This window comes from Chanodichthys erythropterus, chromosome 5 (genome assembly GCF_024489055.1).
Source record: "Chanodichthys erythropterus isolate Z2021 chromosome 5, ASM2448905v1, whole genome shotgun sequence".
Lineage (NCBI taxonomy): Eukaryota > Metazoa > Chordata > Actinopteri > Cypriniformes > Xenocyprididae > Chanodichthys > Chanodichthys erythropterus.
The window spans coordinates 29,922,535-29,936,639 of NC_090225.1; the positions used below are offsets into that span (position 1 = coordinate 29,922,535).

General features: G+C 38.5%; 1 protein-coding gene across 27 annotated transcripts in view; it reads left to right on the forward strand.

The window, feature by feature from the left end:
- dst (dystonin) overlaps nucleotides 1-13,829 on the forward strand; it is a 199,994-nt gene extending 186,165 nt beyond the window's left edge. For 5 of the 27 annotated variants that reach the window (XM_067386842.1, XM_067386844.1, XM_067386848.1 and 2 more), the window contains 8 exons: nucleotides 701-718; nucleotides 2,683-2,799; nucleotides 4,719-4,836; nucleotides 5,954-6,061; nucleotides 7,124-7,314; nucleotides 9,464-9,574; nucleotides 11,403-11,526; nucleotides 12,158-13,827. In XM_067386842.1, coding sequence (XP_067242943.1) covers nucleotides 701-718; nucleotides 2,683-2,799; nucleotides 4,719-4,836; nucleotides 5,954-6,061; nucleotides 7,124-7,314; nucleotides 9,464-9,574; nucleotides 11,403-11,526; nucleotides 12,158-12,414 — 1,044 coding nt within the window. In that variant the 3' untranslated portion in view covers nucleotides 12,415-13,827. Of the gene's footprint in view, nucleotides 1-700; nucleotides 719-2,682; nucleotides 2,800-4,718; nucleotides 4,837-5,953; nucleotides 6,062-7,123; nucleotides 7,315-9,463; nucleotides 9,575-11,402; nucleotides 11,527-12,157 lie in introns of all 27 variants that reach the window. The other 22 variants (XM_067386850.1, XM_067386853.1, XM_067386851.1 and 19 more) reach the window with 19 other exon arrangements.
- Nucleotides 13,830-14,105: the final 276 nt, after the last annotated feature.

Consider the following 14,105-nt stretch of genomic DNA (forward strand, 5'->3'; position numbering starts at 1 on the left):
GACCCCCAAGACAATCACAGTTCTATGGTTGTGAAAATTAGTTGATGAATGATACATATTAATTGTTAATTAACTGTCATTTTACAACAAAATGCTAGAAAAAAACCCTGCTTTTATTAGAAAAGATGTTGTTTATCCGGTAGTAACAACATAACTGTATGAAAACAATATAGTAAAGCTCAGTCGTTGTATCCAGATGAAAAGTCATCAAAGCTGAAAAAAGGAATGCTTTGAGGACAAGATGGAAACATGAAGTCTGGAAAGTTGGCAGTGTTCCTCAGGCCCCTGTTTAACTGCTCCCCTAGACAAGCCTCTTTGCCCCCGATGCTGTTGATGCCAAAGAGAATGACTTCATTACATTTTTATGTGCCATTGCATTTTTCAGTCTCTCAAGTGTGAGGGTTTTCCCCCGGTCCACTTCTCTCTAACACTCCTAATAAACAGGTCCCATGCCATTTGGTCACGGTCAGCCGTTCTATTACTGCCTGTAATCTGAGGGAATAATAAGTGTGTCCATAAAAACATATTTCTTCTGACTGGCTGGAGCCCTGTAACTGTGCCACTCTGGAGACAAGCTGGATAGAACTTGTTTTTTTGTTTTTTTTCCTTTTTGATTTCAAAAGAATTCATTGTACAATGAGAAAAAGTCTACTGGTATTTACTAATGTTTGTCTTTTCATTGTCTTTTTCCCCACATCAGTTCTACCTTGGAAATCAGGTATACATGCATAGTGCTTTTTAAAGATTTGCTGTGCTGCCCTTTTTTGTTTTTATCTGATTCACTGTCATTGCGTCTTTGATTCCCAATATTTAAGGCTGTCTTAAACTCACAAGCGGATAAGCATATTAAACTAGTTTTTAAACCTCTTACCATAGCCAGCCACGTGGCTGTGTGCAAATCTCCACTGGCATTCAAGCACAGTGGAGTGGGAAAGTAACTAGTGCAGGTGAAGCTATGAATAGAGAGTGAAAACATCTACTTCCCTGATACTAAATGACACCAACAATGGTGTCTAGTGTGGATATGTCCTCAACGTTCTTTGTGTGGTGAAATAATGCAATTATAAGATCGATTAATTTAAGCAAGCAAGCAGAAATGTTTGGGAATAGTTTCAAGTCAACATGAAACCAACTTTGAGCATTATTCATAAAACAGTGTCCGTTACACATCTTACATGTAATTACTATGGTAATAACTGTAAACTATGCATAATTACAAGCAACTAACCCTAAACAAACCCCCTAACCATGTAGTAAGTACATGTAGTTAATCATATATTAGTCAGTAATTAAATGTGTAATTACACTGTAACAAGGACAGCAAATCCGTAAGACTTTCAGTCATCTTCGAAACACAAATGAAGATCTTTTTATCCTTTTAATGAAATCTGAGAGATTTCTGTCACTCCATTGACAGTCCATGCAACTGACACTTTGACACTTCAAACGTGCTCCGTAACATGAGAATGAACCTTACTGGTTCTTGCTGAAGCTCAAACGTGCTGCGTAACACCAGAATGAACCCAAATGAATCTCATTAGTTCTTGCACATTAATCAAGCATGCTGATGAGTGCACTGATGAATGTTTACATGTGAATAAAGCCTAAATTAAATTTGTTCATCATATAAAGCGATTGTGTCTCTTCAGAAAATTTGGACTAAACCACTCAATTCATATGGATTAGTTTTACAATCTCTTTATGAACTTTTTGAAGCGTCAAAGTGGTAGTTGCGTAGCTGTCGATGGAGGGACAGAAATCTCTCAGATTCCATTAAAATATATTCATTTGTGTTCCGACGATGAATGAAAGTCTTTGTAACGACATGAGGGTGAGTAAACGATGACAGAATTTTATTTTTGGCGAACTAACCCTTTAAAATAAAGTATAACCAAACGTTTTTCAAAGCAAATAAAGCAATAAGCCATGAGAGGTCCTGCGGTAGCAGTGACTTTTACATTTCACGGAAAAAACCAATAACAATATGATGAATTACAATAATTAATAATAAACAGTTCTGCTGCTTGCAGCTGTTTCTAGTTTACAGTCAACATACTGTAGAAACACACATTGGCACATTGAAAAGAACATGTGGTCACAGGTGTGTGTATATCCAGGCCTTATTGTTTTGTAAGTCATTCTAAAATCTTGCCAGTAGTTAATAGAGTAATGTAATGGTTGCTAATGTTGTTTCATGTTGACCTATTCTAAAAACACTCAAGATAGTTTATAGTCAACTATCACCTATCTGCTTTTGAGTTCAAATACATTTCTCCCCGCAGCGCTGCATTCCGCTTTTTTATTATTATTTGCAAGAGCTTTGCAACACAGCACAGTGTGCTTGCCTTCTGCTACCTGCCTAATTTCCTTATTTTAGTTCTGCTTCACAGGAGCTTCACTCAACGTCAGTGCGCTTACTCTTTCTTTTAACCACATTTTGTGGCTGATGTTCACGCAAACCAAAGCTTCAGGAAAAATGTTGCAGTGAAAGATGCATGGTTTTCCCTACATAAATCACATAAAATCATGAGCTACATGCTTTCTCAGGGGCGTGTTTTGGGAAGATACGTGACTCTTAGCTGGTGAAGGGCTTTTATCGGGCAGGCCATGCAAACCTCATGTTTTTTCTTCCTTTGTATTGAGAACTTTATATCACATCAACTGAAACCATTCTTTTGACAGTTTGGTCTTGTTCACTGCTTACATGATCCCTTAATCGCCGATGAGACTATAACAAACAGGGACAATCAAAATCTAACCCCCCATCTACAAGTTGCCGTTTTGGAAAGCTGTATCCTGGTAAATGGTCATTCTTAAAGCCGTTTGTTGTGATTCTCTTGATTATTTCTCTTGATCATGCTTCAAAATTCATCTTCTCCTCCCCCAATCACCAAATTCACCAGTGATATCGATTCATTCTGGGTATCACTTAAAGAATAAAGGCCAGAGAGATGCTCAGCAGGTCGCCATCAGTGTGTTGGTCATGTCGAGTCTCAGAGAGTCGATTTCAGCCATTCTTCCATATTGTGTGTCGTTGGAGTCGAGCATCAGTGTCAATACACGCATCCTCTATGAGAATGGTAGTTTGTAGTTCTAGACGGTGCAACTTCTGTATGTATTGTTGGTTTGTGGAAAAAGTTCTCATATGGTATGATTTCTTTTTTTGAACAGAAAGCATGAGGCCATAATTTTCTGTGCTGTGAAATCTGTATGCCTTGGCCAAATCCAACTGGCAACAATCATTTGGACGCAATTGATTTGGCTTGATGTTTTTCTTTAGCTCCTATCTTTGGCATGTAGGATGCAGTAGATTTATACCCTAGTATTCCCCTACGCTTCAGTGCCCTTATTTGTATGAAAACAGATCCTCTGCCAGAGGGTGTAGAGTGCACTCGTAGCGCACCCTAGTGGACACACTGATCGCAGTACTGTCCACCTTGTCTTAAATGTGCTTTTTTGTACTGTAGCAAAGTTTCAGACAGAAAGACATTGACAGTATGTCTGACAAATGTTTAACATGATCTTCACTCACAAGCAGTGTTGGGTGTAACTCATTAATAAGTAATTAATTACTGTAATTTAATTACTTTTCCCTGGAAAAAGTAAAGTAAGAGAATACTCTTAATTTTTCTGTAATTTAATTACAGTTGCTTCTGCTGTAATTGAATTAAATACTGTATAGACTATAGAACAATTTTATATAAAACAAAAGTGGATTTAACATCAAACATTAACGTCTGATGTTAAAATTTATATTTTTAATGTGACCTACTTAAGTTCAAGAATAATTTATGCAATTTTATATCATTTATTTGAAAGAATTAAAAGAGTAGTTTCATGTCTAATCCTTGTTCAACTGGTCGAGGTTGATAATGGATTTAGAAAGTAATGAGTAATAAGTAATGCAAAACTTTTTAGACAGAGAGTAATTAGTACAGTAATCTTAATCCACTGTTGTAGATGTAATTAGTAGCTAGCAATTAATTACTTTTTTAGAGTAACTTAACCGACATTGCTCACATAAGTTTGAAATAATACTATTTTTATTATGTAAATTATTGGATGTTTAGTTGTTGTTAAGAAATCAGTTAGCTAAAATTTGTTTACACTCACAAGAGGACAGAGGACACTTTTGAATGTGGAATAAATTAATCACGGGTGACAAAATAACCTGTAAATCAAGTATTTCTATAATAGCGTTTATTACGGAAATCTCTTGCTTTTGCATAATGCTTCCTCCACGCCTGCAGGTGGCAGTTTAGGGTCTAGATCTACTGTCGTATCAGCCAGCAAAACAAACTAAAAGGGACTTTGTGCACCTTTAATGACAAACGGTGAACCGCACCACCACACTCAATATTCTGTTCATGATCAGTCTTAAATTAGCACAAAGCCACAAATGAAACCAGTTGGATTGACCATTCATTTCATGTCTGCTGGAATGAAACCAATGTTGTGTCTCAATCAAAAGTTGTTTTGTCTAAATCAAATGGCTCAGCAGGGCAACAAGAGGAAACTAGATGATAAACAGAAGTAGCGTCTAACTGGGACTGTAATAATGATGCGATTTGACTTCCACCACACATTTGATGGCTAGCTTTTACTACTTTGAAAACGGTGTTACAGGGCAGATGTTTCTGATGTTGCTCTGCTGTGAGCCTGTCACTGACAACATGACTGTATCACGAAGGAATGACTGTGCCTCTGTTCGTGTCCAGTTTGGAGATTCCCAGCAGCTCCGGCTGGTGCGGATCCTGCGCAGTACGGTGATGGTGCGGGTGGGTGGTGGATGGATGGCCCTGGATGAGTTCCTGGTGAAAAATGACCCGTGCAGAGGTAATGTCCAGCCACTTCTACTCCACTTTATGTTGTACTCAACATTAGCCCATGGTGTTCAGACGGGTGATTTAATTACATTGAAGTTGTGAATAACAAAATTGTTCAACTTATTTGTAAACAGTGTTTGGTCCGACAGTTCTGTTCCAAAACCTAGCTGAGTTTCCTATGTATGCAGCATTTGAACACATCATAGACACAAAAGGCAATCCAATATAGCATTGTGACAAGCTACAGAAAAGTACACTGCCCTCCAAAAGTTTGGAAACACCCTAGAAAAGTGGTGTTTTGGACAATATTGGGATGAATCCTTTTTAATTTGTGATCATTTTGCGCTGATAAGGGACAACACAAACTACGAAAACATATTTTATTATATAAACAATTTATACATAGAAAAAAACTTCATCAAAATATCCAGCATTAGCAGCTATCTGACCTAAACTGGGTTCTGATTGGTTCATTGTATTCTAAACTTAATTGTCAATCAGTTGTTGAAGCTATTAAGGTGTGCTGACCCAAAAATCTCTTACAAACCTGGGCCAAGTTTAATCCAGTAACCAGCATCACGGCTGGCAAAGGGGCATGTCTGAATTTGACATGTATATATTGCCATTATTATGTAATGAAAATTATTATTGCTGGTCTTCAATGATAATGTCAAGTTACTGTAATGTATTTGAATCAAAAAATGATAAGGATTTATGCTGATATCGTCCAAAACCACACTTTGCCAGGGGTGTTTCCAAACTTTTGGAGGGCAGTGTATATATTAAAATAGTTTGGTCTTATTCATAAATGGACTTATTTCAGTCAAGATACTGCCTTAGAAGGCACCTGCCAATGTAGACCAGGTTTTGGAACAGAACCTATGCATAACAAATCCAAATTTTAGTATCCAATAATTAAAGAATTTGAATATTTAGAAAGAGAACATGCTGATGATATTCTTATGTATGCTGTAATAATTTACTGTGGCTGAATCTTTTCTTCCTGCATTCTAATTGGCTGTTTATGAGATTCTTAAAGCTTGCCGGTCTCTTCCCATGAAGCTTTTCTTTCAGAATTTCCCTTTTTCTGCTGCTTTGTTAGTGAACCCAATTATCGTTTCTTCTAGTTCACCACCACGGGAGTAAAATGTTGCGCTCGGAATCAAATTCTTCAATTACTCAGTCTCCTATAGGTTGGCAACTCTCACACTTTCTGTCCTTGCTCCATCCCAGTGGTATGTGTGCATCCCTGTGTGTGTGTGTGTGTGTGTGTGTGTGTGTGTGTGTGTGTGTGTGTGTGTGTGTGCGTGTGTGCACTGCAGTGATCCTTGAATGGTATTCTCATTAACATTAATCTCATGCTTCCCTTTCCATCGTGCTGTCTGGGACTGTTTAGCATGCGGTTTTGTCTTGCGTCATGTGTCCTCTTTCGCTTTCTCTGCATGTGCTTACTGTAGCTCTGTTTCAGTGTCGTGAAACTTGCTCGACAATCTCATCTATGCAAGATTGTTAATTATCTACTTCACAATAATATTTTTATATGCAGCATCAATGTTTTTCTTTATAGTTTTGTTATTTATAATTTGCCAGTGATGTCAAGTGCATGCAAGTCATTCCCTACATCAAACCAAAGCGCAAAACTCTGAACTGTGTATTGCTCATTTGAGTGGGTACCCATCAATCCCCAACCCAGCTCAAAATACCTTCATAAAACCTTCAACCAAGATCAGAACCTTTACAATGGCTTTCAGAAAGAAGTTCCTGAAACTTGATTTAAATTAATGTTTTGGGTTCAAAACAAGTCAATCTCTATGAACAGCATCAAAAAATAAATTTATAGATCAAATATATATATATATATATATTTTTTTTTTTACTAAATTGACACTACGACTAAATGTAATCAATGAAAAAAATGAAGGTTCTTTATTCTACAGTTCTATGAGGAACCTTCAACATCCATGGAATTTTTCCACTGCACAGAAGCTTCTTTATAGTGGAAAAAGGTTTTTAAAATGTTCTTCACACCAGAAAAAAATGGTTCTTTTACAAACTGTTCACTGAAAGGTTATTTGGGGAACCCAAAAAGGCTCTTCTATGGCATCACTGCAAAAACACCCTTTTGGAAACTTTGTTTTTTAAGAGTGTAGCACATATGTTGTACACAGACCTTAAGTTGAAACTGAACCCCAAATGTTCCATTGAATCAATTTTCAGAGGCTTATTTTTTAACCCACGCTAAAGGTTTTGGTGCGGTCATGGCTCCCGGCTCACTGAACTGTGTGTTCTTCCTCTAGCTAAGGGCAGAACCAATGTGGAGCTGCGCGAGAAGTTTATTCTCCCAGAAGGCACCACCCAGGTGATGGCCAGTTTCCGCTACAGAGGTCGAAGGTCACGGCCATCTTCAAGAGGCGCCTCCCCTAACAGATCCAATTCCAGCCACAGCTGCGCCACACAACCCAATCCACCCGGAGCCAGCACACCCAAGGTATGCTTATCGTTGATGGGGTTGCAGAGAAATGTGTAACTTCTCTATGGTTTTGTCACATTTTCCTGTCGCCAACCATTTAGCTTGGTTCCAAAACCTAGTGAGCTGCCTGCTGCCCAACGCTTTCAAAGGAAGCTGCTTTGTAAGGTGACAAACCTTATTGGTTTGGAACACTCTACAAAGACAAAAGCTCTGTGCATAATACAAATAGCACACTGATCACAGTCAAATGAGTTTTGTCAAAGACTGTGTATATGCCAAGATAGTTCTCTCAAATGACTAAGAATAGGAGAAAGTACAACATGCTATACATGCAACATGCCCATTTACACCAAGGATGATAACTATAATGATAAAGACATAGTTCTAAAAGCATTCTAAATATAGAAGAATAGCAGGGTCCACGATAACAGCACAGAGGAACGATATTGTTGGAATCACTTTCAGAATGTTTTTTTTGTTTTTTTGTTTTTTCAGTTGATGAACGATAAAAACATTGACAGCCAATCAGAATCCATCCTGCTGTAACAAGCTCGAGCATTTAAAGTGACAGGCGACAAATCTGCAGCGCACACTTAGAATAAACATAATGATATTGTGCATTGGTGTGGACACTAACATATATTATCTTTATAGTAATCATTCTTGGTGTAAATAAAAAAGTTGATTGCTAAAGCTTTTGAGATTTTGGTATTTCCCCGTTCAAGTAAATCAGACGTTATGTGCAACAAATTCTGTATTCTGTAAAACAGGTCACATTGCTTCAGGTTCAGGTCTTTTGTACATGCAACATTAAATATGAAGCTGTTTTACTCAAGACGCCTTCAGAGGAGCTACCGCAGATGAGTATAACCAATGTCCATTGCGAATGCAGGTTGACATAAATGTATAGTAGTTAAAGCAGTAAAATATCCAAAATCCACTAGGTCAGTGTTATATATTTTGTTCACTTGAGTACTTATAATATCCCAAATGTTTCTAACTATTTGTAAATCATAAGAAAATTGCAATTTTATCCAAGGCTCCAGGACGTGTGAGGAGTCGCCTGTCAATGGCGTCATACCCGCGTTACCCTCGGTTTCCGGTTTTATTTTGTAGAAACCATGGAAACACCAAAGACGCTTTAATATTTACATGTTTTAATAGACAAGGGAACAACTGTTTTGATATATTTATAAGCTAATTATTGTTATATAGCTCAACACATTTAGTCTTATTGTTATTGTTGATTTTTTGCGAGTCTCATGCTTCACCATGCCTCAGAGAAAAACACTATTTTGTGAAGTAGCTAACATAGCATAATCAGATGCAGCTTTATTTTTAGTAACAGTAATACAGCATTTTCTCCATCATACAATACATTTTAAAATTAATTGCATGCCATTTATCAACACAATCATCCAGCATTTAATGTGATATTGTAAAATGGATCTATCTTACTGCAGTGTGTAACTGTGCGTTCACTCGGCGGCTGCTGTGAGACACTGAGTAACGTTATAACATCATTTTCATCACTGTCAAATGTATCTAATATGATAAACAGAGCTGCATTCCCTCATACTCATGACCGGAAAAGCGGAAGCGGCGCCGGCGACTGTGTCATAATAAAAGTCCCGCTGCTCGTGAGGCGTGTGTTGATCAATCGCTCCAGCTCCTCGTTCAGCTCCACAACACTCGCTCCTGCTCTGCTTCAAACTACAGTAACCTTAATAATCACATCCATGAACATGATTTCTTCCCGAGTCCTATCCCGATTCTTTTGCACCGTCCGTTGAAGTGGAGACCACACGTCCCAAGATCCCGCGCTCAAACTTGCCGTCATCAAGCTACGCCTTTGTTTTGAATAGGCCTCTAGCGACCTCTAGCGGACAGAATTATTACATACTGCACCTTTAAAGAATTATGTTTATAATTTAGAATTTGGCCAAAAGACGATATTTTGGAAAGGCAACAAAAACATCTTTTCTCAGGAGTATGTCTATGACATCATAAAGTGCTGCCTACATAGGGAGCTCACTAGGATTTGGAACAGAGCCTTTGACTTTCCCATCATCATTTGTTGATATATAATTGTTTCCTGTATTGTTTTTCTTTTCTTTTTTCTATTGCTACCCTTTGTATGTGGTTTATCCACAACTGTTTCTCACAGACACCCCAACATTTAACCCGAAATTATGATAAACCCTGGCTGACAAACAGCAAATCAGCTACTCCTCTTAAATCATCTGACTCCTTTGACAGCCAAGGGTCGTCCAATGAGGTATAGTGCTTAAGAAATGAGTGGCAAATCACCATCTAATCTCCGTCTCCTGCTCCTGACCTCTGTTTCTGCCTTGTTACTGATCTAATCGCTTCCTGTGTGGATTTGGAATTGAGTTCCGTCTCTATCTCTGGCTTTGCAGTGATGCATGGAAGGGACTCTGCTGGTCTGCTATTAAGGCGGATGTGTTTGCTAAGTCCTTTAATTCTGATCTTTAAATCTCTGTTGCAGCGTGGATGGTGTGATTGTCTTAAATTAAATCAGCTTGATGTACAAAGACAACTGGGCCTTTTCTAAACATAACACTCTTTCTCATTCTAACTGTTGCCACTAAAACTTGATGCTTGTGAGATCTTTTCTACATCCAGAACTCGCTCTTAACCGTTTCCTCTCTTTCTCCTGGTGTGTATGGCTGAGTTTTATTCAGTGTAAGCAGTAAACTGTAATTTTCTTGTCCTTCATGCATTTATTCCATCATTCTGGCCATGTAACATAAACACTGCAAAGTTTTGGGATTAACAAATGCATTTAAATGCAGAAGTGACTCCCTTAATGATTGTGACGTGTGTGTATGGAATACAGGAGTCACTCCTAATCCAATCTGTCCAGTTAAATGTTTCAGTCAGGATTTCTGTTATTTCAAATGTAGATTTTGTGTGTTTCAGTGCAGTTTCATTAGGGCCTTTCGCACCGGGTAGTTATAGGAACTCCGTTATAGGATCAGGTAGGGCTGGACGATTATCAAAAACTTGATTAATTTTACCTCCATTACGATTCATGAACGATTATTTTGTTTCTGGGGTTTTTTTGCCCTCATAGTTCACTGACAAGGTTTGTACTGTAAATATGATTGAATATTAAAAGTGGGATATTTTTTTCCTTTTGAAAGAGTGATCTGACATAACAACTCACCATCAGCAGTTATTTTATCTATGGTTCGTAACATTTCTTACAGATTTCTGCTCGTTGTAAATCAGATAAAGATAAATTAGCACAGTATCAGTACGAGTGATTGCGTGTGTGAATTAGTCATACCATCTCTCTATTAATTAATCGATTACTTTTCGATTAATCGTCCAGCCCTAGGATCTAGCCACCAGGGTGGTCCCCTGAGAACTACAGTTTCCCATGGGGCCTTTTTCCTGGTTGAATTTGCACCTCCAGTAGGAACTCTGAAGTGACTTAAGCCGACTGACAGCGACGCCATTTAAACAGCTGGAGGATGGAGGACACAAGCTGTGTTTGTTGTGTGTCATGGGTTTCATGATAATGGAGATGGAATGTAGATGTATAAGTTATGCAATTGAAAAGCAAACATGAGGGCTAAGAGACACAATCTACAACAACTTGCAGAGCTATACATCATTGAGGCTGAGAAAAGAACACAATGCGACAGGTAAATGCCATTACCATTAGCTTTCTGTATGTTAGTTCATGGAGTAAGTAGGCTATATGTAAACTGTGTGTTTACCCGGCTTTTTAAAAATGGCAAGTGCTTGTGTTTGGCCAATCAACAAACACTTGCGTCACTGCTAGTTCCTGTTGTGCTGGGTCAGACTCTACTCTGAAATACAAGCATATTTATTTTCCCCAAAAGGCGTTCTTATAACTAAATCATTCCCAGTTCCTGTGGTGCGAATGCGCCACCATTAGTTATAGAAACTATGAAAACGTTCTTCCGGTGCGAAAGCCCCTATTGCCAGCATGTTAGGTGTACCTTAGACATCTTAGAAACCTCTTCTTATCCAGAGATTGCTGTTTTTGCTTGTCAATGAGCAGTCAATTGTTCTAAATGTCCAATTTGTTTCCAAATCATGACATCTTCCAGAACACTCCCATTCAGGGCAGCAAGCTTCGTCTTCCAGGATATTTGTCAGGAAAAGGCTTTCAGTCGGGAGAGGATGGAACCCTGATTAATGCTGCAGTCATGAAGGCCAGAGGTCAAGCCATAGGTGAGTCTGACAAACCTTTTGCTCTTCAGTCAAGTTTTCTTGCTGCCGTGTGATATATTGAATAGTCACATGATTTTGACTGACTGGTTTTACTGTACTTCTATGTCTCATGTTATTATGAGAGTGTATAGTTCTAGTACAAAATTTTAGTACAATTGGAGAGAGAACAGGAAGTTAAGTGGGAGTGAGAGAGGGTGGGATTAGGAAAGGACCATGAACCGTTTTTCGAACACGGGTCGCCCAAAGCGCAATTGCACTAGATGATGATGACCACCGCAGTATCGTATTTTAATAATTTTTAGTTAAATATTGCTGTCTATTACCATATATTGTATAACAGTTCATTATAAACAAATATTTTCAATTATATTTATTAGTAAACAGCAGTGTTGAAAACATGCCTTGATTTCCCTGTGTTTTACTTCTTGGATTAAAGATTTTGAATCTACATTTTGTAAACTGTGGCTGTTTGGATGAAATGATTCTGGTTCATATGGGAAAAAAATCAAAATATAGAAATATTAATATATAAACTTTTTCCATCTTAATGGCTCATATCTAGTCAAGAGTCGTTATGTTAATGTCAGTGTTGTATCACTGAGCTGTAACTGGCTTTAAACTTTCTCCTCAGGGTTGAGTAAGATCCCAAGCAGGCCTGGCAGCAAAGCAGGAAGTCGAGGGAGCAGTCGCCGTGGCAGCGACGCCTCAGACTTCGATATTTCAGACATCCAGTCGGTTTGCTCGGACGTGTCGGAGAACGTGACAGACTCAGGGAGGCCGACGCCACGCTCAGCCTCTCGCCAACACGGGGGGAAGCCCTCCAAAATCCCAACTCCCCAAAGGAGGAGCACCCCTACAAGCAAACTGGCCAAGACCAGCAAGAGATAGTCGACGGTCCGGTCCGGTCCGCAGAAGGGGCCACGTTACAGTGCCCCGTTCTGACAGCACTGGTTAGCGCACACTAAACCCAGACTGGACAGACGTAGATTCGCACTAAAGACTGCAAAGTGTTATCGTTTTTAAAAAGCGTAGCAAGATGTAAATTATTCTGTTGTGAACGTGAAAACGGAAATTCATGTGGAGTGTGTGTGTGTGTGTGTGTGTGTGTGTGTGGAATGCAATGGCTTTGTGTATTTGTCCTGTACTTTGTGTGAACGTCTTTAATATTTCGTTTGATCGCTGGGAAAGCGAACACAAGAAGACTGTATGTTGTTAGGCAAACTAACACTTTTCCACATGTTCGTGTTGAGGGAGAAGCTGAATGTACAGTCATTTCCTCGTGCGGACGTGCTTGTTGGCGATAATATGCCCCTGTATTCTGCCAGGACACCACAATTATTTATTCATCTATTTAAAGTGCAATGACAAGCTGCTGTTATGCATTTAAAGGGCAATACAACCAACTGTAACCACTGCTATACACTACAGTTAATCCTGATCATGGCCTTTAAACTTATAAACTCCCGTCTGTAGCACCCACCGTAATGTTCATTTCATCGAATCACAGATTGTGTGCCACCTGCTAACTGTGACTACAACATTCTGACAAAAAAAAACATTCAAGTGCAATCATGCCTGTGTATTCTATGGTTCCTTTTTGCCTGAGTGATGCAAATTACTCAATTTTTTTGTAATAAATATGCTTGCAGAAAGCTCAACAATATATATAACAATCACAGACTCGCTTGTTTCCATTCGCTCCAAAGTATCTGACTTCTGTAAAGCATTCAAACAATTATGAATATTTAAACGATAATGTCTGGGGCCTGAGATTAACAAGTCTTGAGAAGAAAATAAAATGTTTTATGACACTAAAATGCCAAGTCAGCCATGTAGCCTCTGGCAGTGAATAGGACCAAAAAAATCTTGTGTAAAGATGCCAGATGGCCTTTAATGTTGGTTGGATTAATGTTAGTATGTCAGAGTGAAATCAGATGAAATAAATTGAGAGCAGTGGTGCTGTGCTGTTAATCCTCAACATCTTCCTATAGGATATGGACAACCTAGCCTTGCACCAGAGCGCTAGGGGGGAAAAAGAGATAGTTTTGATTTGTTCTTTGTAAAGTTCTGCACCAATCACTAGCCATTTGATCAAATGATTCTTGTCAACATGTATATTCTCTCAGAAATGTGTGTGATTTATCGCCACAGGATCTGCCCAAGTCAGTCATGATAATGCGCATGTTTCGGCTTGGATCCAATGTGTTGCATCATAAACTTTGGAATGAAAGTAAAGATCAAGCTTTTTTCCATGAATATCATTTTTATCACATTAGAGTGTCTGTTTTTGTTTTTGTTTGTTTGTTTTTTCTTGAAGCTGTTATACCTACTTTATTTTAACACTATTTACTGTTCAGTTTCTTCCGTAAATGATAAACTAGTAAGCCACTCAAGGCTATCCGTTACAGAGATTTCTTTATAATGGTCAGGGTGTGTTTTGGGCACATTGTGAAGCAGAATGGCTAATTGTGGTTAAATCACTGTTAGACAAAGTTTTGAGTGGTTTATAGCTTTTATAAAATGACAGCAACTGCAATACAAGAAGACAGAGATTCAATCATTCTAATTGGAATAATCAG